Raw genomic sequence first — 22,917 nt, 5'->3', positions numbered from 1 at the left:
CGGTGGTTACGTAATTCGCTCTCATACTTTAGTTCTCTGCCCAGCAATAAAACAACATTTTGATGCCAGGATGGTTGCCCCCACGCACCGAGGACACAGACACAGTGGAAAAGGGAGATGAGAGAAGAGGCGCGGAGGTTAGACGTGGAAACGGCCACAGTGCTTCCTTCAGACTCCAGTTTGGCGAAATCTCTGTATTGAGTTGTATTAAGAGTTACTAATTAAAAAAAATTAACATTGTATGGCTCTCCAGAAAATAATTTTTCTCCTAGGTCCGGGGTCTCTCCGTGTCTGCGTGGGTTCTCTCCGGGTTCTCCGGCTTCCTCCCACAGTCCAAAAACATGCATGTGAGGTCAACTGAACATTCTAAATTGTCCGTAGGTGTGCATGTGAGTGTGAATGGGTGTTTGTTTCTATGTGGCCCTGCGATGAACTGGCGACTTGTCCAGGGTGTCACCCTGCCTTCGCCCTAAGACAGCTGGCATAGGCTCCAGCAGACCCCCGTGACCCTGATCTCAGGAAGAAGCGGGTATAGAGGATGAATCAATGAATGAATGATTTTTTTTGGCTCTCTTAGCCAAAAAGGTTCCCGACCCCTGGTCTATATGGTAGCTCTAGCTTAGTGCACTTGAAAATGGTCATCAACTCAAATCAACGTCTCTTTCACGTTAACATGGAATCTGTCATTCACCTGTTTTCAGACTCTAGCAGGGAGGTTGGCAGTTTATTCCATTCCCACTAGTCTCTTTGCCGGACATCAAGGATATCAGACTTATTACATTACAATGGCTTGCTAAAAAAATCTCAGCAAGCCATATTTTATCAGCTTTTTTCCTCCTCTTTTATTTCATGGTGTAATTTCGTAGACGCTACTGAGGATTTTTGGCACGATGCTGAAAATCACCTGTCACAATGTCCCATTTTCCAGCAAGACATTTTTAAAATTACCTGTCTACAAACGGTCCACAGTCTGTTCAATCTTCGCATAGCACTGGGGAAATGAAAAGGAAAAAAAAAATAATTCGGACATTGTGAGAAACGGAAACCAAGCGGCACTAATTACGGAGCTGGACAGCAACTAATAAATGCAGCGCTTTATGCACATTTTGACCTTAAGCCTGTTGGTCGGCTAAGACCTTGGGTATTGCTTAAGTTATAGTTAAAAAAAAAATAAAAAAAATACATTAATTAAGAACAAAAAACAGGAAAATATGACGTGCACCTCCTTGTGCATTTCAGGAGGAGGGACTGGTCTGGAAACAATTTAGCAGTTCCTCCACACACCATAAAGCAAAGTTTGTATTTCAATATGCCCCGCGCACACGGCGCAGCCTTGGCATGGGAACTTCTATTGAATTCTATGGGCCGAGGCACAATTCAGAGCTCATTCTCTCTCATGAAGAAGCTGCACCAGGAACCCCAGCAGAGCGGTGTGATTTACATTGCAAGTGATTACGGGGGCGATTTCAAAAGTCAGTTTACCCCGAGGCCAACTGTCTTAATGGACCAGATCATTTGGGGCAGCCAGTGAAAGACAGGGGGCGCCGGAGGAGAGGGGAGAGGCGCCCAGTGACAGGTCACCGAGGACAAAACCTACAAGTGCCGTCTTCGTCACACGGGTGGACGCAAAAAAATCAAAATTGAAATCAAAGCATGGAAAGCTGAAACTCACTGCAGCGCAGTGGCGGCGAGGTGAACTTGAAGTTTGCTGACTCACGGGGAGGCGCCCACGCTCCGTTACAGTACAAACGAACGCTGGCAGTCCCCATTTGATCTAACAAGCAGCCGACGGCTTCTATGGGGAACGCCAAAGTCAATTTGCATAATCAAAAGCCGCAGTATATGTAAAAGGCCGACGTGGAGATTCAGTGATTCAATGCTTTGCAAGCTGCAATGCAGAAGCGTAGTAATTTATGGTCAGCGTTATTAGAGGGGCAAGACCGGAGGAAGCAGGATGTGATTGGAGCTTTTTCACCAGATATATATCAGAGTATTAAAGGGGCCCATTTCCAGATTTGAAAAAAAAAAAAAAAAAAAAAAAGAGGTGTACTTTCAACACTAAACAACAAACAACTCCCAGTTTGAGCTGTAAAGGCCTCACAAAAACAATTCTCTCACTCAGCCCGAAGAGGCTGTTCTACCTCTCTTCCTCCCCCCTCCCTGACCAGCTCCGTCTGTGGCTCCGCCTTAGTAGAGGCCCACTTCCTTGTGATTGGCTAGGCACACACTAGGGCAAATATCAACTAGGACATCTTCACCACATTAAAACAAAAACAAAAAAAAAAAAAACATTGCAGTGATGATGAACTCGACTTGTGATGTAGAAAGTCGAGCAAAATCCGAATGGCTCGTTTCAGCGCAAGAACAGGGAAAAGCCAGTCGACCTTGGAAAGCTACAAGTTGTCATTTTCGTATTTGAAGCCTTGGTTGGGGTGCTAGTGACACAAAAAGAAATGTTAAAAGCTGAAAAGGTCAGCTTTTGATAATGGGACCCTTTGAAAAGGTCCAGTGTGTAATACTTGGATGGATTTGTATAATGGTAAAACATTTAATATACTGTCCATAAATACATTAATAAAGTATATAATCACAGTACAACAAAAGCAGTTTGGCTTTCCTACCCTTATAAATGTTCTCATATATAAATAAGAATATATATATACAGGATAGCAAGGCCCTTGTTCCCAGTTGGCTGCCATCTTGCACCACAATACCCTTAAGGAAGCTGGTGTGGACAATCCAGGATGCACATTTTGTAATTAGGGTGACTGCCCACGTCTTAAAATAAACCAACGAATAAGAAGGTATCCAGGTTTGGGTGTGCAGGCCACTGTAGGTAGCTCACTGGCAAGCTCAGGAAGGGGAGGGGGGGAGAAAGATGCTGCAATCTAAAATGTAACCACTGGGTGTCACTGTTTTTTCTTCAAAATCTCCAAAGATTAGACATTTAACCTTTAAATGTTTCCTGGGGTATGAGTGGCTAGCTGGACTTATTATATGATGGATGCATCAGGTCGGCCATGTCGTCCGCAGAATCTCCACACGAGGGGTTTTCTCATTCACCCTACCGCATGCTTCTCAGGACTGCGTCGTCTCTTGCTTGAGGGGAAAGAGAGAGGGAGTCGTTCATATTTTTCTCACTTTTTTTTGTTGTAATTTTTCTTACAAAAGCAGAAGAAGAGTTGCAGAAGAAGAGTTCGGAGGGAAGGAGTAGGAGCACAGCTGTGCTTTGCAGCTGCACGTCGGAAAATTTCAATCAGGGAGGCCTGCCGCGTGGAGGTAAACACGGCACTCTGGGATTAAAAGGCTCGTAGGAATAGAGGAAAAAAAAAAAAAAAAAGAAGAGAAGAAGAATGTTGGCAAACAGCCGGCGACGGTGGGTGCGCTGCTTCTTCCTGTGTGTGTGTGTTCCTGACGATGATTACGCCTTTTGATTAGCCTTAATTGTCCTCGCGCTCGCCACCTCCCCGTCGCCGAAGACGCCGTCGCCTGGCGGAGGCTGGAGGCGCCGCGCGAGACCCGACGCCGCCGGCGTCTAAAAATAGACATGCAGATGAACGGATAGCTGCACGCTACGCCGAGCCTCGCCACTCCCGAGGGGGGGCCGCTGGGATACGCAGTCGTTTGTTCACCTCTCCTCCCCCAACTCCACCTCCCCTCCTCCTTTTCTTCATTAGGTTTGCTGAATTATTTCTTTTATCCCCTCCTCCCTCCAAGCCCTCGTCTTTCTTCCCTCTCCGGAGCGAAATCTAAACAAACACCAATAAAACTCCATCGACTCGCCCGCAGCCTGAATGATTTTCGACATCAATAGCAGATTAAACAGGCACTGTTTTCGTATGGCGGCGGCAGCCCGGCCTCATCTGCCATTTTAGGGATATGAAAGACTAATTGGAAGGTATTGCTGGTTTTCCACCTTTGCGCGACAGCTGATTGTTATTTCCCCAGGCCAAGCAACGCGTGGCCGCACTCGCTGGCGCTTGTGTCTGACGTATCGGGGGGGGGGGGGGGGGGGGGGGGGGGGGGGAGAAAGAAAGACGCTACAATCATTTTTGGATTTCATCCCCAGGGGTCATTACTCGATGCAGGAGCAGTGATCCATTTAAGATGGATTCTCGACTCGATAAATGAGCCGAGAGCATTTTGTATCATTTGAGGAGAAACCTCGACTCATTTGTGCGTATGGAGTTGCTGTTTTTTTTTTGTTTTGTTTTTTTTTTTCCACGGGCTGTTTAACGCTTTATTTAAGGACAGAAAGAGAAGCACACTTTGATCGCAAGGCCCGCATCACAACGGCAATGTGAGATCTAAAAAAAAATAAAAGAGCAATCGCGAAGACACACATGAGGGAGGTCTGCTCGGCCTAAAAACGAAAAAAGAAGAAAAAAATAACTTCACAACATAACGCTTAAAGCAAAGCAAAGCGGGAAGCTTTGATTTAAAATGCGAAGAACTTAAAAAATATATTGATCGTCAGCAGGCCCCCCAAAAAAAGAAGAGGCTTGAAGCCAAAGCATTTTGAACCCAGAGGAAAAGAACAAAAAAAAAAAAAAAAAAAAAAAAATCAATGGCTGTTCATCTAAAGCTTCACACTTGGGCAGACAGCTGTGGCAGTCATAAATATCTGCATTATGAGGCGGGATCTGTATCTGCAAAGACAGCTAAACTGCCACCGGCGGGGCTGGGCTTCTAAAAATAGCACCAAGGCAGGCAGGCAGGCAGGCAGGCAGGCAGCCAACTCTGCGTCTGTCTCCACCGGATTTGATTAGCCCCGGAGAAGCTCTGACCACCTCAGCAGTCCGTCCCCCTCCTCCTCCCCCTCCACTCCCACCCTCGTTCTTTGTGTGCGCACGGAGAATCTTTTTTTTTTTTTTTTTTTTGTCTGAAGGCCAGGTTCTTCCTCGGTGCACACGGAGCACGGGGACGCACTCTTCATTGTTGGGAGCGGGGGCAGAGGGGTGGAAAAACTGCTTGCATCGGCTTTTATGAAGCGTAAATGCAATAACCCCCCCCCCCCGCCCCGGCGAGTTTAAGATCGATCATCTTGGCAATTTGTCCGACAAATTTGTTGAGCACTTACCTGGCGCAACAGTGAAAACTTGTTGTTATCATCTGCGTTCAACAGATGCGACCGAAGCGAACACTTTGATATAGCTTGCGTCCCGCTGGGGGTAAAATAAAAGAGAGAGGGGCTGCTGAAATCGTGGCCGCATTGGAGCCGAGGAAAGGACCTCGAGCTGAAAAATCGGCACAATTCCGGGTGAACGACAATCATTTACTTCACTTTGCGTTCAGAGTGAACCAGTGGCTCAACTGAGTGTCACTCGGTCCCTTCAGGGAGCACGTCTACTCCATCGGAGGTGCAGGCGGGGCAGCTCATAAAAACCATCTATCGGCTATCACCGCTGATCCCGCACCGCTGCAGCCAGTCTATCCCAGCTGCCTTGGGGAGGGGGCGGGGTCACAGCCGAGGTTTCGCCCTGGACACGACGCCAGGTCACCACAAGGAGAGACAACCTCATCTGCCAATAGTGGGCAAATTAAAATAAAAAAAATTATTCGTATTTTTAGGTTTATCCTATTAGAATCTAACTACATTGCTTAAAGTTGACAATTATGGACAGTTAAAATAACATTAGCACTACTCAATTCATTTTTTGAGTTTATTCCGAAGTGCAATAGCGCACAATTTATCAATTAAAATCATTTAAAAGTGCAATGTTTTACTTTGATGGAGTCAAATGAAAGAAAGTAACGTCCATGCAGTCCCCATTCTTCTTCTTGATTAACAATGTGCTCGTTCATTGTAATCCAAAGTGAGTATAGTGTTATACATGGTCATTCACACATTCCTGTAAGGACAATAAATAAGGGCAAATTGCAATAACCTGCTGCACTTTCTATTTATTGTCATTCACTCTTCTTGTTCTGTGTACCGTGAACATGCGTTATCTATTTGATTTGATTTGATTTTTACCTTCCTGCTATAAAGTCTGTGGTATACCTTGCGACAATGAAAATAAATTCAAGTGGAAATCTTCCACTGTCCACCGGTGGTTGTGGTGTGTGTTTTGAGTTTGTCGGCGTGCTTTGTTTTACTCACCGCTGCCACTTGGCGGGTGTTCATTTCACGCCACGCGCACTCACAGCGGCGGACAATTTGAAAGTCGTCAATTAGCCCGACAAGCACGTCCTCGGAAGCTGCGGTTACCTGGAGGGAGCCCGCACGGCGCCGCCCGCCTGGTGGAAAAACAAACTCCACGTCTTTTCACTTCCCTCCCACATACATCCCCTGCTAGGTCAGACTTGGACGGGCGCGGGGGCCCGAATCTGGGTAAAACTCTGCACCTGCTGGCCCCTTTGTCTGCGGTGAATGGAACAGCGCGGCGGAGCTCGAAGAGGTAAAGCGTTCCGACGGAGGGCGGGAGGAGTGAAACGGGAAGCTGCGGCGGCGAGAGGTGAGAGGAGTAATTGGCAGTGTCACAGAAAGCAAACTGTGGAATCGCCTTCGCGCTACCTCAAGAGATGAGTCACTGGAAAATGTGTAAATAACGGGCCGAAAACGAGCGCATCTGAGCGAGCGAGCGAGCGAGTGAGCGGCAGGGCCTCGCTCTCACCTGCTCAAGCCGTGTCCCAAATGCGGTCGGCCGAGCGCGTTTATTTTTGAGCCGCAGGGCGTTTTTACGATTCGGTTGGGCGACCCAAACAAACAAAACAAAACAAACAAAAAAAAAAGACCGCAAGGTGGAAAACAAGTTTTCATATGCGCGCCAAGCACCGTCGGCAGTCACCAACAATATCCCTGCAAAACTGAGTGTAATAATAACAGCAGCTGGCTGATGTCGAAAAAAACACCATCTATGAGTTCATTTCACGTTCATTAAATTGAGGTGCTGAGTGTTTTTTTTTCTTAAAGTTCTATGCTTTACCTCCCAGACCATTTGCTTATTATTATTATTACATTTATGTTCCACAGCTGGTGCAACACTTTAGATCAGCGGTCCCCAAACCTTTTTAGCACCACGGCCCGGTTTAATGTGAGACAATATTTTCACGGACCGGCATGAACGCGCGACCGTTGGCCGTCGATCGCCCACAAACCCACAAGCTTGCTAGCTTGTGCGCTTAATCTCGCGGTAACGTATCAGGTGACCGAGACAAGCGCCTTGACATGTGTCAAGAGTTGAGCGTTAGTTGGACGTAACGGAGAGAATCCGGTAATTTTTCAAAATTAAATTGTTCAGCCTCAGATAATGAATGAAACGGGATTGATTTAACAGAAGTTAATTATTCTTTCTGTCCGGCCCGGTACCAAATGACCCACGGACCAGCACCGGTCCGCGGCCCAGGGGTTGGGGACCGCTGCTTTAGACCAGTAATGATTCACTTGGGCAACACTGCAGTTGACCCGCTGCTCTGATAATGCGTAATGGCACAGTTCTATGAGGGAACATGGCTCAACGCATAACGCGTCCAAAGGCTTTTCAAATGAAATCAACACAAGAGACGCGCTTCTCTTTTGAGTGCAACAAGTAATTTGCACTCACATAAAAATGGCCGCAAGGTGGAAAACTGGGCTGGCTCCTCCAGCGATGATTACAGATGGGAGTGAGTGATTCAACCGAGTCGAAACACGCCAACAATATCCCAAACTGAGTGAAATAATAACGGCTCGGTGTGGTTCATGCAGCCCGATGAAGATTTCCAGATCCGCGGGACAAGCATGCCAAAAAAGCTGTTGGACGAATGCAGAAAATATCCTCTAACTGGCAGCCAGTTGGGCTTAAATATTTATTTCTATTTTTTTTCTTCAATTTCCTGTGCATCTGCCTGTCTATCCGGGCCAAAACAGCCATTCCATCAGGCACACACTGACAAAGTTTTAGGTTCAATATCGGTTGGCAGTCAGGCTATTCAAAAGGCACTCCAATATTTGCAAAGACGTGTTTCCGAATAGTGGCGATAAAAAGGGGCTCAAAAGTTCAGGGCAATACGTCTGGACTCGGGATGAATGTTCTTTTTGTAAATCTTTTATAACATGTGAAAGACAGTAAAGTTTTTTTTTTTTTTTTTGCAGTATCTAAAAAACACGACTGCCGTCGCTGTTTCAAAATAAATGAGTTTGCTGCGTCACCCGGACATTTGGACAGTGCCGCCGAACCAGTGTGGAGTCGTTAAATATTTACCACCCTGTTGTTATATCACGCTGCAGTATGTGGTCAACTTATTCCTCCATTTGTGGGTTCGTTGTTAAACAGCAGAATGATACCGAGTTTTGGACCTTGAATCTACAAATATTAGATTAGAAAACAGGGTGAGATCATTTTACGGTGAATTCTTCTTTTAATTGCTCTGAGCACAAAAGCAAAATCTGTGACAGTCTAACTCTATTAAAGTAATACTATTACTTTTATGTCTTTTAGGCTACTGGTATGAAGTCTGGCTTGCTTTTGTCTGCCTCCATTTCCTTTTAACTTTTTGGAGTTCTAAGAAGCTATGAGCATGAGAACAAAGTTAATTAGTGGCCATTCTTAATCTTAACTTGTTTACACAGTGCTCTTTGTTTTATTGTCAGCTGCCCGGCGAAGACTTTGTTTTGGCTGATAACCAATAATTGCAAGAAAACAAAAGTTGTAGAGTGGGCGAACCACCTCAGCCGACTTCTTGTGTGAATGAGAACCTTTTCATCATGCATTCATCTTCTATACCCGCTAGGGCCACATAGAGACAGACAACCATTCACACTCACATGCACACCTACGGATAATTTAGAGTGTTCAATTGACCTCACATGCATGTTTTTGGACTGTGGGAGGAAGCCGGAGAACCCGGAGAGAACCCACGCAGACACAGGGAGAACATGCAAACTCTACATGGAAAGGTCCCAGGCCCTGGAATCGAACCCACGACCTTCTTGCTGTGAGGCGGCAGCGCTAACCACTGCGCCACCGTGTCGCCTGAATGAGAACCTTTTGGGCTGTAAAGAGCAACTGGAGTATGTTGACATTAAATAGGTCAGACAGGGCAAAACTGTGGAGTAGACTGAAAGGTGGTGGCATATGCATTCAATATAATAAGGTTAAAAAAGTGGCATTTTATTTGGTCAATAATTAAGTAGTCCTTGAATGCCTTTTCTGTTTCCAGTCTGAAGTCCTTGGAAGCAAACTGAAAATATGCTTTAAAAAATGAACAAATAAAAATGCTGGTGCGGCATTAAAACGAGTTCAATTATGTTTCCATAAATTGTTTGTCATATTATTCTTAATGTACGGAAGCGCATTGTTGCCAGACTAGAAAAAAAAAAAACAGGGCTCAGTTTCACGTTACAACGTGAAACTATCGCGTTATTTTGTGATAATTTGTACATTATAACATGAAACTATCACGCTATTTCATAATAATTTTCACGTTATAACGTGAAACTATCACGTTGTTTCGTGAAACTATCACGTTGTTTCGTGAAACTATCAAATTACATGAAAAGTATCACGTAAACACAGGATAGTTTTCACGTTACAACGTGATACTGAGCCCTGTTTTTTTTCTAGTGTGGCAGCAATGCGCTTGCGTATTAATGCGCATCCAGAAGCTTTATGGATCCACACTGCTGTGAGAGAGTTGGACAAGCTGTATCCATCCTCTGCCGTCCAGCTCAGTGGGCTTTCATCCCCGTTTTCCCTCCCCGCTACTTGATCTACGCTCCCCCTGCGAGTTCCCCCTCAAGATTACCGGATACAGTTTCATCAAATACCCCACGCCGACCACAGCAAGATTGCAATGCATCTGCGGCCGAGGTGAGACCCCAGCCCGACGTCACCCGTGTACTTAGCCGAGGTGTAAAATGCCGTAGACTTGGCTGCGATTTTTGCAATTTAGCAAAGCGCGCTGGCGAGACGGGAGCAGAAACGGGGCAGCTGAAAGACGGTCAAACAGCCGAACCTTTCTAATCCTCAGCAAGTTGCACCTGATATGCGGGAAGATTAGCGTGAGGCAAAAGCGGAGCGACGGAACGAGCCGTGCCAAGGATTTCGGGAGAGGCCGGCAGTAAGCGTGGGATTACCTTGACGTGGTTGTACTCGGCCTTGCCGGACTCGCTGCTCACGGGCCTGCTATCCGACCTGGGCTTGAGCACTTGGCGGAGCGGGCTGGAGATGGGCAGCCCCGTCACGCTTATCCCATCTGCGAAAAGACGACATGGCACCGCGCAGTCAGAAATAGCCGAACAGCGAAACAGCAGCTGGCTGACGTCAAAACACAATCGAAAGTTCATTTCACGTTCATTCATTTGAGGTGCGTTCTATATTTTAGCTCCCCGGTCGATCGCTTATTATTACTAAGCAGTTTTATGAGGGAACATGACTCAACGCATAAAGTGTCCAAAGGCTTTTCAAAAGAGATCAAAATACAGACATGCTTCTCTTTTGAGTACAAGTAATTAGATAGACATACAGACAGATAGATACTTCAAGTACAGACTAGTACCGAGTCTGTCGATACACATTTTCTCCTTCAAGGTTGGAGTCATGATGGTTTCACAGATGGTATTCTGAACACATTGGTTATTCAAGCTTGTGTTGCCTTATCTATGGTCTCCTACCAGTCAGCTCATCCTGAACTCTGACCCCTGACATCAACAAGGCATTTTCCTCCATGCTACTGCTACTGGTCCCTGGACATTTTCTCTTTTTGGAAGCGCTCTCTGCGACCCCAGGAGATGGTTGTGATACAGTATGAATGCCAAGTAGAACAGAGGCAGGTTGTGAAACACTCAGACCTGCAGCCCGTCTGGCACCAGCAACCTTGGTCACCATGTTTAAAGTCTCTTGAATCCCCTTTCCTTTCAGATTCTGATGCTGCTTTGAAATTCAGTGAGTCGTTCTCACTGCGTCTACGTTTCACAGTTGCTGCCGCGTGTGTGATCAGTGATTAGTGTGACTGGCTCACAGATCATTTTCATTTAAATGCAAATATGATTAATATTTAGCTTTAAGAAAACATTGACTTTTACATTTTATCTGCCCCTGACATTATTTAAAAGGTGTGTTCTTTTTTTTCCAGGAACCGTTTTGAGGGTAGGAAAACCAAATTACCTTTATTGTACTGTGAGTATACACTTTTAATCATGTATTTATGGGCGGTGTGTTAAGTTTTTACCAATATAAAGATCATAAAACAAGCAAAATTTTACACACTGGACCTTTAAACAGCCTGTGGACTCTGGATTAAAAATGGACCACAAGCACGTCACTTATTTCACAACCATTATGCAGCAATTGCCTCTCAAACCATTAGGCTTTTGAATTAAAAAAAAAAAAAAGGACAGAAAATCAGTCGATGTCTCTCTTGCGAGCATACCAAACAAAAAACAAACAAAAAAAAAAAAAACAATAAATTTGCAACCCAGATCTGGGCGGAAGCGACTCGTGCATGTGGAGCAGCTGCGCGCACGAATCAACAGCTGCATCGGCGGGATCCGCCGCTTTCAACCCACTCAGACAAACCTCGGACAAGACGCCCGGTGGGTGCCCACGCTCTGACGTCAAAGGAGGGCTGTCGCCGTCTGACGTCGGCGCGAACCGCACAGCCCTGCAATTTCCTCCAAGACTCGCAAGTAGCTCAGGCAATTGGGTTTTGGGCGAGAGCCCGATACGCATATTTAGTAGTCTAGTTTATTCCAGTGGGTTGTATACTCCGACCCCCGGCTCCCGCCCCGGCCTTGTACACCTCTGTCTGGACGCAGCTACTTCGAAACGACACAAAACAAGAAGCAACATGCTCAGTAAAGTATTAACTATCCAGCATCCATATATACGCTACCAGTCAAAAGATTGGACACACCTGTTTCTTCTTTATCTTTACTACTTTCTACATCGTAGATACATACTGAAGACATCAAATATATGACCAAGATAAATGTGGCAAAATACAAAAAAAAAAAGTTAAATACCTAAATATGTTAAGTAGTTCAAATAAAACATGATAATAATACATAATATAAAATTAAATAAAAAAAAATGTTTCAGCAATCAAATTCAACAAAAGTAGTGAAACACAACTAAATTCCCTAAAGTGGCACCAAAGTAACGGCAGACTCCCAGAGATCCGAACATAAACATACTTTTAATCACATTCACAAACAGGAAAGTGTACATACTTGTACGTATCTTAGCGCGCTTTTTTTTTTTGTGGTTGTACACGGCGATTCAGCATCTTTTCTAGTGCTTGTACGGCGTATACCCGCGTGTCACGTAGACTACACCACTGCACCGATTCACACATCACCGAGTTCCGAAATAAGTGGCGAGACTTGCGGGGGGGGGAACAAGGAGCAGCTGGAGGAGGGTCCGACAAAGCAGAAGCGGCGGCGCAGCGGAGCGAGCGGGCAGACGTGCTGATGCGATTAACGGGGAGACAACGTGGACTACGCCAAATTTTTGCCATGGCCACAGGTAAACACAGAAAGGAGTTTTTTTTTAATCTGTATCGACGGCAAACGGCGGAGAAAGGAGATTTGAAAACCAGACTGAAAATGAAGTCGCGTTACTTCCGCTCTTAAACCTTATATTTACCTTCGGAACAGTGTAGTAGTACTACTAGTTTCCGTTTGCTGGGGGGAAGACATAAAAAAACAAAAACTGAGGATATTATTAAATGTGAAACCAGCCAATCATATGGCGGATACATTTGTTTGTTTGTTTGTTGTTTGTTGTTTTTTTTTTTTAAAAGAAAGAATCAATGCTCCCAGCCATGGATGCATTATAAGAAGTGGACACCGAACTGGCAAGATGGCAGCGTGCCGATTTCTCTCAGTGATCTGCTCTGATGTATAATATATGGGTGTTTGGCAAAAGTTCACAGAGAAAAAAAGCAAGGCAGATTTTTGTATTTTACAACTGTGGCTCAGCAATCGTGAAATTAGTCAGCAAAAAATAAATTTAAAAATCCCACTAAACATTTAAGAATGGTTGTGCTTTTATTATTTATTTTTATCTCGTTCTTAAGTGATCACCACCCACAGGTATCCACAGGTATTTAAATGTGAGGGAAGTTTGATGCTCCCCGACAATAAGTTAATGTTCTTAAGCCGCCAAGTCATCACATTATGTATAAAAGAAAAAAAGAAAAATGAAGATTGACTCCTTGCTGTGAAACAAATGAGATACGCGACTGAATACGGATTCAAAGTTTGCAGAATAAGAATGATTATAAGATGCAGATTAGACTTCAGGGCATCGTGAACCTTTTTTTTTTTTTTTTCTTTTCTTCTTTTTTGTCATCACGTTAAAGCGTCAGTTCGGGACGCGCACACCACCAGTCCTTGTTTTATTCGGTGGCGCAGGGACAACGTGAGTAATGGGCGCCGTGATTGATGATGGCGTCGCCCACAATCATCCCCTCCTTTACGGCCTGCTCCTAATCAGTATCTGTCTGCTTCACTATCCGAGCGCTTTGGGGGAGCGGAGTGAATTCGCAGGTGCCAACTCACATATTAAATATATATATATGTATATACAGATCTAGATCTGTAGATAGATATATAGATCTAAATCTGTAGATATATATATATGTGTGTGTGTGTGTGTCTGTGTGTATGCGTTCCGTGAGTCGGCATCACTTTTCTCGTCGAAGTGAGACATCGCTCCCCATGCAGTGTTGGAGCTCGCTGTGAGTCGAGGCCCCATTAGTCCTGAGCGGTGACATCACTTCCCAACTGATCCTGAGTCATGGCGCCGGTGTCCAACAGCAAACTTAAAGAGAAAGATGAACTGGCCGAGGATAAATCAGCAGGGACTCCCTGTTCGGAGCGTCGTCTGGTCAGATCCCTCTGTCCGGCCTCAACTCCATCACAAAGTGTAAGAGGCCTGTGGGGCGGCTCGTGATAAGCTTTCCACCTGGCACAGCGTGATCATCTGGAAAAATAAACCTTTTTCCCGGATTTTGCCACCTGACATGAAAGCATAACTATAAGTAGGAATGTTTGCATTTGAGCTGTTGAGTAAGTTGACTCAAACAAGCACTAGAAGAGTAGTTTGCACTTCTTAACCTCAGGCAGTCATGGAGACGGCGGAAGAAACATGAATATTTCCTCGAAGGAGTTGAATTTTAATCCTCATGGTTGTTGTTTTTTTTTTGTTTTTTTTCAAAGAGAGGACCGTGGCTCCAACCTTCAACAAGAATCTCTTTTGTTTATAACTCGCAAAAAACAAGGACTGCGTAGAGTTGCTATATAGAGCTAAATATCACACCCAAAGCAACGCATGGCGATGATTAGATTTTGTCTGCACGCTCGTGTCTACGACCTCGTTAGGACAATATCAGCAGCGGCATTTTGTATTGCAGCACATGATATTGTGTTGGCGAAATAGCAAGCACTGTCCTGAAATCCTGAAAAAAGATTTGAATTTCACACCACAATTCGTGCCGCTAAGTTAAATTTGCAAAAAATGAATCAACAATAAAAACAACAAAATAAAAATAATTCGACGTGCTGGTATTTTTTAAGAAGAATAAAAGAAAAAAAATGATGGGATGTGACGTGATGTGATGTCGTGTGGTGTATGCCGCTGCTAGAATTCAACCTGTCCAATTTTTTTCAATGATGAAATCTTGCGTACAGCAAACCTGGCTGTCAATCAGTCACGCGCGTGCGGCAAAGGCGGATTAAATGAAACGGGGACAAACCAAGCGGGGGGTGGGGGGACAGCTTTATAATGCAAATAAGTTCATTAGTGCAAGGTGCTAATGTGACGATTCCATTAGCACGCGGGCAGATAGCATCGAAATGTGTTCAACAAACGACAAGTTTCGATGGTGTCGCCATAACAACTCAATCCGGCGACGCTGTTTACATGAACCGGGCCTTATCTCCTTCACTCAGGGCCCCTTGGTGTTGTTCAGCTAATTAAAAACTTGAAAACATGTAGCTTTAAAGAAGACGAAGAAGAAGAAGAAGAAGAAGACGAAGAAGACGAAGAAGAAGACGAAGAAGAAGAAGAACCCAAGAAAAGGATATGTACGTATTGCCTCAACTATTTTAAATTCACATGGATTTACAGACCTAAAAAAAAAAAGGCACCCTTCTTGCCAAGAGCAGGCCTGTATTGATCGCTCATTAATATTTATCTGGCCATACAGTCTTTGTTGTAGAGGTTCCACAGCCTGGAGAAGAAGGCAGAGAGGTCAGGAGCGAGACGGGAAAGAAAAGACGCCAGGCGTGAACTTGGAGTATAAGGCTGCACAATGAAAACGCTCCGAGGGAGGGAAAAAAAGGTCAGACTGCCGGTTCCCACCCCTCCTCTCAAACAGGAATAGGAATTAGAGTAAAATCAACCGAAGACGTGAGCGAGCCAGCAAGCCGGCAGAGAAAACGTGAGCGTGGAGACCTCCAGACCCCCCCCCCCACTCCCCCCCACCCCGTTTCCTATTACTGCTGAATCTTAAATGAGGCAGTCTAAATGCTGGCGTTGGAGAGGGTGGGAGAGGGAGGAGCGCTCCTTGTACAGCAGCAGATTAACACTTGAACGGCCAGTTTTGCGCTGAATTTAAATGTTCATGTTTGCCTTTGTACCTGCTACTTGTCCGAGGTTGGTTTTTAAACACAGATGTAATGGGTTGAAATAAATAAGAAAATGTCTTTGGACCAAAGAAAATTGGAAGATTTGCTACATGGCAATATATTATAATATATAAAATGCTTCACACTAGCTCAACAGATTTCTGAAAATTGAAATGTTGATTTATTTTTTTTTATTTTTATTTTTTTTTCCTCAAAGAGGAGGCAACAGTATTTAGGTCTTTACTGGAATGACTGAATGATGAAAAGATTGACAAAATGTAGCTATTTTATGACTTACTTACTATTAATATCATTTCCTCACATTTGGCAGGCCAGATTAACGATCTTAACGGGCTGCATATGGCCTCCGGGCTGTAGTTTGTCCATGGCCTGCTGCAAACCTACAGACCTGCACGTGTTCCCACTCACCGTCGTTGAGGTCCTGCAGCAGGCTCTCCTGGCCGGAGAAGTCCAGCTGGACTTTGATGTTGACGGTCAGCGTCACAGCCTGGCCGGACTTGAGGGGAAGGTGAGACAAAGCGTCCTCCAGTTCCCATGTCAGAAACTCTCCAAAGACTTTTTCTGCAAAAGCATAAATCACACAAACATACATTTAATAAAAGAAGTCGTTGGAGAGAAACATTAAAAAGCTAATTTTTTTTTTAATGTGCAACATTAACAGACAGACTGAATAACAACAACAACATTAAAGGGTGTGTGTGTGTATGTCTCAATTGTAAATAAAGCAGCTGAAAATGTATAGTATCAATACACACTACCAGCCAAAAGTTTGGGTACACCTTCTCATTTTTCTTTCATTTTAAAGACTATTTACATAGATTCTCACTTAAGGCATCAAAACAATGAATGAACAAAACATAAATGGTATTATGTAGTCAACAAAAAAGTGTGACATAAATGAAAAACGTTTCATATTTTCATTTCTTCAAAATAGCCACCTTTCATATTAAACATTTAGAGTTATTTTAACAATGCTTTCTTTGCTACATAACTTCATATATATTCCTCATATATTTGATGTCTTCAGTATGTATCTCCAATGTAAAAAGGAGTAAAAATAAAAGAAAAACCATTGCATGAGAAGGTGTGTCTAAACTTCTTACTGGTAGTGCATAACAATAAATACTATAATTATCTGACAGAGAAAATGGCAAGTAGAAATAAAAAAAAAGAAAAAAAAGGAGGGCAATTAAAAAAGAAAGGGGGTTGATTACAGATGAGGAGGGCTATTTTCTTAACATCATAACACCTATTGGGGTGAAAAATAGTCAGAATTCGCTTTCATATTTTCAGCTACAAACACATGCAGAAGAAGAAGAGGAGGAAGAAACCAAAATGAGACTCCGGTGCTTGAAAACCAGCAGACGGATATATATATATATATTTTTTTATTTTTTGCGCTTTTTTGCGCTTTTTCAGAAAATAAAATTGCCTTTCACCTGCTGATTACCGCCGGCAAAATCCCACCAAAGGGAACGGGATTGATCTCGCAGGGTCTGCGAGGTCGAAACCCGCACTACTGTTTCTCCACGAATGAATTTTCAGCGGCACGCTGCCTCCCGCCTGTTCATCGTCTCGGCTGCTCTCGTCAACAGGCTAATTTATGCCTCAGCCTTTTTTTTTCTCTTCCTACCTGAGCAAAGGGCTCAGCTGCATCCACTTCAAGCAGACGAATCGTACATCACCTGAATGAGGACACGTGCAGGTGAGCCGTACCTGCCTTTTGGGGACGGCGGGCAGGTTGTTTTTTTGGAACAGATGTGCTGCAGACACATCAACAGCCGTTTAACGCAATAGATCAGACGCTGGGCTGCTTCCATTCATAACCAAAATGGTTGGAAATTTTGCTCAGAGTACGCGAAAATGGGCAGTATTAAATACAGATTTTTGTCAATGGCGTTCGACGTTAAATAATCATAAAAACGCTACACTCTCCGAGGGTGGATTTAAAAGAGCAATGAGAGGCAACGAAGGAGCGAGGCAATGAGGGGAATGTTTCAAAGTGGGGAAGCAGGCGCTGAATGTGGAGGCTATAATAATGAATTAAGAAACAGTTAAGCTCGTGGATGAGCCTAATGTGACAGAACTGCGTGACACACCAACAACGGCGGCTGCCGAGGGCTCTCGCCCTGATTTATTTACGACGTTAAAGGCGGCGATAATCCTGGGGGAAAAAAAAAGAAAAAAGAAATTATGGAGATCGCATCGGCGTTTCTCCACAGAAGTTATGAAAAAAATCAATTCCAAAGCCTGTCAGAAGCACTTAGATGAGGTCCTAGAGATTCTCACCCCCACCTCGGCCCCTGCGACTCCTCTGCTTTTCTTTCATCCTTCATTATCCACCTGACGGAGTATGAATTTGAAAGCCGGTCTTGTGACGTCGGGTATGTCTCACGTACTTGTCAGACCCAGAAGTGGACCAATTATTATCCATTTGGCCAATTGGATCATTTTAACATGGACATATAAAAAGGTACCTCAGCTCAAATAACAGGCAATAGCTACAAAGACCCTGTCTTATCCCTTAAAAAGTTCAAGAGTACAGTAGATACTTTTTGTGTTTTAACTAGGGATGCACCAAAACCAATACAAGTAATCAGCATCGGTACCAATACCAGTAATCTGTATCGGTACCGATGCCAGCAATCAGCATCAATACCGGCAATCAGTAGCGGTACCAATACCGCGGTTGAGTACTCTACTAGTACTCGTTAAACACATGCTGATACCACAATATCGATACCAGTTGTGTATGTATGTATGTATGTATGTATGTATGTATGTATGTATGTATGTATATGACAATTTTGTTCAATTTGTGTTTGTACTGCAGTGAAACTTGTGACAGTCGGCCCATGTTCTAGAAAAACAACAGAACATCTGTCGGGAAAAAACTTGAAGTAATTCTGTACTGTCTAATGGCCTTATTAAGTACTCGATATCGGTGAGTACTGAAATGCCAGTACTCGTACTATACTCGGTTTGTAAACAAGTTGTATCGGTGCATCCTCAGACATGACCATCCAACCCATAATCCCTGAAAGTTGAGTTTATGACCCCGACCACCAATCAGATTTCTGCAAGTGGCCATACAACGCCGTGCTGTGCTGCAGTAGGCTGTCGAGCTGAACTCTTCCCAAAGCCACTGAGGGGCCTAGACAGGTCCTAGAGGCATCCTGTAAATTTGAGAATTCCCGCAACATTCATCATTGCTTCCGTAAGCTTCCTGCTTTATGTCTCAACTGCGTCCTGAAAGCTCTCGCCTCTTTTCACTCAAACGAGATTAATTTCTTTCATAGAACACTTGGTTACTCAAAACTCGATTTTAATGCAAATCTGTGCGGGCAAGAGAAAAAAAATACCACAAGTATTGCAGTTACATACTGCACAATTAGGTGGGAGGAATTGTGTAGGGATCAGGATTACTGGAGCAATGCGTTTAAAGTACAGCTTTGTCAGACGCTTATTTATTGCAGATGGTAAATGGTGTGAATTGGAAACTGTACTGACAATATTTACATATTTAATTGAAATGTGACATGGACCAAAAAAAAAAATAAGACAGTAATTAAGTGTAAAGGAATTAATTCCCATACACTTGTATTATACTCGCACACTTGTACTTGTGCGGCACCTGTGGTAGTTTTGCTCTTGTTTGAGAAATATGAAACTGGCTGATTACTAAGTAGCCCTCAGGCTGCCGAACAAGTCATCACAATTATCTGCTGGAAAGTACTGCAGTTGTGTTAGGCTGTGTCTCAAACATTATGAAATTTTGGGGGAGATTAGTTTCCCTCTGAATTGCTTATTTAGCTGAAATGATAATCTGCCGTCAGACAGTCATTGGTCGGGGGAGATCTCTATCAGAAAGTGACTTTAGATGTGCAAATTTACCGCATTTAATCAGCATCACTGTACAAATGAGTAGTTATTAAAAATTTAAGAGCCACCAAATATCCAATATCGCATCCAGACAAAGACCAATTAGTGAACAAAAGGCTGTGAGTGAATCCAGTTGGGCTGATCGACAAGCAGTTAACAAAGAGAATAGATTAGGAAAGTAGAAACGTTAAGCCTCCAGGGACACTAGTGAAGTATAATGAAGGACAGCAAAGGCCAGTCCTGGAATGAAATGGCAACAAAGGTGGGATTCCTGCTTACCATGTGGGATTAATGTGATTTGGATGGCTGGAAAAATAGACTCTTTATTTTAAAACACTAAAACCAATGTTAACGTGTCCATAATTCATATATTTGTGTTTAACACCTGAAGCCTATGAGACCAAGAACTCGCCTCAGAAGGTTTTTGTTGCCAGCGGAATCCGATTCAGTTCATTCGGCTTATTTGTGTTGCAGTAGCAGCTGCTGGTAAATCCTGTCTGCTTTCCCGAAGACCAAACACTGAGACTGAAATGCCAACTCTCAAGGATTTCAGTTTGTTTGTAATTCCTTAAAATTACAGCCAATTAGATCATGAGAATTCTGGTGCCAGAAATACCATTTCACACAAGAAAGCCATCACAGGAAAATTGACTTAGTCATAAGATAAAAAGGGCTGTGCACACACTGCTGACAGCTCTATAACAAACCACAAAGGCAATATTAAGCATCCATTAATCTGTCTTGCAGACTGCTGAGTGTAAATCCTTCAGAGGAATTTGATATGACTGTGCGAAAGAAGACAATTACAATTCCCGTCTGACTCCAAGGCAAAACATGGTATTAATGGAAGATTTGTAATCAACAACAACAAACTTAATCAATTTGTTAGGCTGCTGGTTTATTTGGCCTGTTGTTTTAATATTATATTATTATGTTAGGTGTGACTTGGAAAGCTGGTGTTAAAGGTCCAATGTGTAGAATTTAGCCTGATTTAAGATTTTTATATTGGTAAAAGCTTGCCCAACTGGCCCCACTGCCCATAAAAATACATCATTAAAGTGTATACTTTGCAGTACAACAAAAGTTATTTGGTTTCCCTACCCATAAAGCCATCATTTTATCTATACAATAATATACAGCTCATAGAGCAAGGGTCTTGGTCCCGGTTAGTTGCCATCTTGCACTGACATATTTCTTAAGGAAGCCAGGGATGAACAGTCAAGCCCACCTGACAATGCGTTTCAGGGTTTTATCCTATTTAGGGTGAACACTCATGTCCTCCAATAAACCAACGGAGAAGAGGGTGGACGAGGTATCCAGGTTTGTGTGCACAGACCACCGTAGTTCACCGGCAAACTCAGAAGAGGGAGGGTGAGTGAAAGAGCGCTGCAATCTAAAACCACTTGATTTTGTCGTTCCCTCTCAAAATCTCCAAATAATACACCCGTAACCTCTAAAAGAACTTTTTGTCTTGTTTCTTCACCATCTAATCCTTTAATAGACAAATTAGCTTTTCATGCAGGTTTTTAGAGGAACAATCGAACAATGATTAAGTCTGCAGCTTTTAAAACAGCTGTGCCAGGCTGCAGTTGGTGGGGGTTTTGCTGACCTTACTGTGAATGTCAGCTGGCTAACATCAACAAGGCTACTGCCAACTTGTCATTGTCACAGAGTAAAATTATCATGTTAAAAACAAAAGCTTCCAAGCTTCCTTGTTCCACATGATGTTGATATTTTAAAGAAATCCATTCAGAAGGTGAAGACCGTTTTAAAACACGTAATAAGTTACAAGTTATTGTTGTGGCTCCAGTCAGGCGCTTAAACAAGGAAAATGGTTGTCAATCATTAGTAATTAGTGTAGGTATTAAATTGCAAGGCGATGCATCAGTGGTTTTGCAAAAAAAAACTAAAAAACACAATTTTTTTATTAATTACAAACTTATTAATAGTACAACATGTTGTGTGCCCACAGTAAGTAATAGACACGCGCACTAATTGCTTTATTTTTATTATCTAATTCATAATTGGACAGCGCACAGCAAATTCAGTCTAAAGAACACAAACTCAGCATTTGTCAGCCAACCAACGCAGAGGAAGAAGAAACACACACAAAAAGAGGTTTCCTGAGCCCAGCGGTGTTTCTTATAAAGTTCTGTAAGGTGCATCAAGGTGCGACTCCCCCACTCAGGTATAAATAAAGCCTGAGATTTGGAGCGCTGCCAGTCCATCTGCAGCAGCCACTGAGAAAGAAAAATGTGAAAGCATCTTGGGGAAGAGGAAAACGAACATTCGTACTTGTATCCATGGGGAGAGGGATGCTTTCACAATTAGTTTTAATTATGTCTTCAGGGGTGCGGAAACATCTTACGGAGACACATGCAGGGCATAGTTGGCATGTGTCTTGAAATTTAAAACAATAATAATAACAAAAAAAAAAACGACAAGATGAAACCTGCCAGATTATGTGCCAGGGGACATCTCAACTCATTGCAGGTAAAGTTTAAGGTGAAATCAGAGGGATACAAGGAGTGTTCTTGCTGGAGCGCATCCAAAATACATGATCAAAAATGCCTTTGGTACCGTTTAAACAGCGACTTCCTGCATCGTGATTCAAGGCAAATGTAGAGCCCCAATTAGACACTAAGCAATAATATGGAAATGGATGATGATGATGATATCAAAGTAAAATTTTATGGATTTCTGTCTCAACTAAAAGAGGAAAACTGGTTACAATTGACAGCAGGAGGAATGGCTGCACTTAAGATGCTACTGATTGGTTCTATATTTATTCAACAGCATTATAACTATTGGACAATAACTCAGTAAAAAAAAAGTAAAATAGCGTTGGACAATATATAGCTAGTTTCTAATGAGTTTTGGCAAGCAGATGGACCTAATACAGAGATGCAGGACAGGCAATAAATGAGGCATTCCAAAGAAACCCTGATGTAAAAAGGAACTTGATTTGCTTTTGTGTTTATGTGTATTCGAAACGAGATTCATTCAAACTTACGGAAATTGCATCAAAGGTAAATTTGCTGTTTTTTCGAATTTGATGCTTTTATTTCTTAGAGCAGTTCTGAAAGTGTAGCTGTCCGGTGGAGCCGCAGACGTGCCACATGCTGGATATATAACAGATAGTTGTTGAGAAATGGATGTGGCAAAGCCGATACGTGGATCGCACACGACTCCGATGCAACCCCAGGGGAAGCATGAGCCAAATAAATGACCAACAAAGATCAATAACTAAAATTTGAATTCCAAATTTTTCCAATTTTGGAAATAAACATAGCCACATTTGAACTAACAGAAAAACACAAGGTATATTATCTAGATGAGTTTATGGATGTTCAAAAAACAAATGCCAGAGGAATCACTCTGGTCACCTGGATAAGAAACACTCACTGAAGAAAACAGGAAATAAACCAAAATACAAAAGAAAAAGAAAATGCTCCACA

The 22,917-nt window shown here is 43.2% G+C and overlaps 1 protein-coding gene across 2 annotated transcripts in view; it reads right to left on the bottom strand.

Annotated features, from left to right (window-relative positions):
* The window catches only part of trappc9 (trafficking protein particle complex subunit 9), a 167,310-nt gene that overhangs the window by 95,457 nt on the left and 48,936 nt on the right, over nucleotides 1-22,917 (bottom strand). For both annotated transcript variants that reach the window (XM_076011176.1, XM_076011177.1), the window contains 2 exons: nucleotides 15,986-16,138; nucleotides 10,061-10,179 (listed from right to left, as the gene is read on the bottom strand). In XM_076011176.1, the coding sequence (XP_075867291.1) occupies nucleotides 10,061-10,179; nucleotides 15,986-16,138 (272 nt within the window). The remainder of the gene's footprint in view (nucleotides 1-10,060; nucleotides 10,180-15,985; nucleotides 16,139-22,917) is intronic.

The sequence above is a fragment of the Nelusetta ayraudi genome, unplaced genomic scaffold (genome assembly GCF_046127955.1).
Source record: "Nelusetta ayraudi isolate G7.1 ecotype Tasmania unplaced genomic scaffold, CSIRO-AGI_Nayr_v1 ptg000135l, whole genome shotgun sequence".
Classification (NCBI taxonomy): domain Eukaryota; kingdom Metazoa; phylum Chordata; class Actinopteri; order Tetraodontiformes; family Monacanthidae; genus Nelusetta; species Nelusetta ayraudi.
Note: the sequence above shows the minus strand (reverse complement) of the source record. Positions and strands in the feature narration are given on the sequence as shown.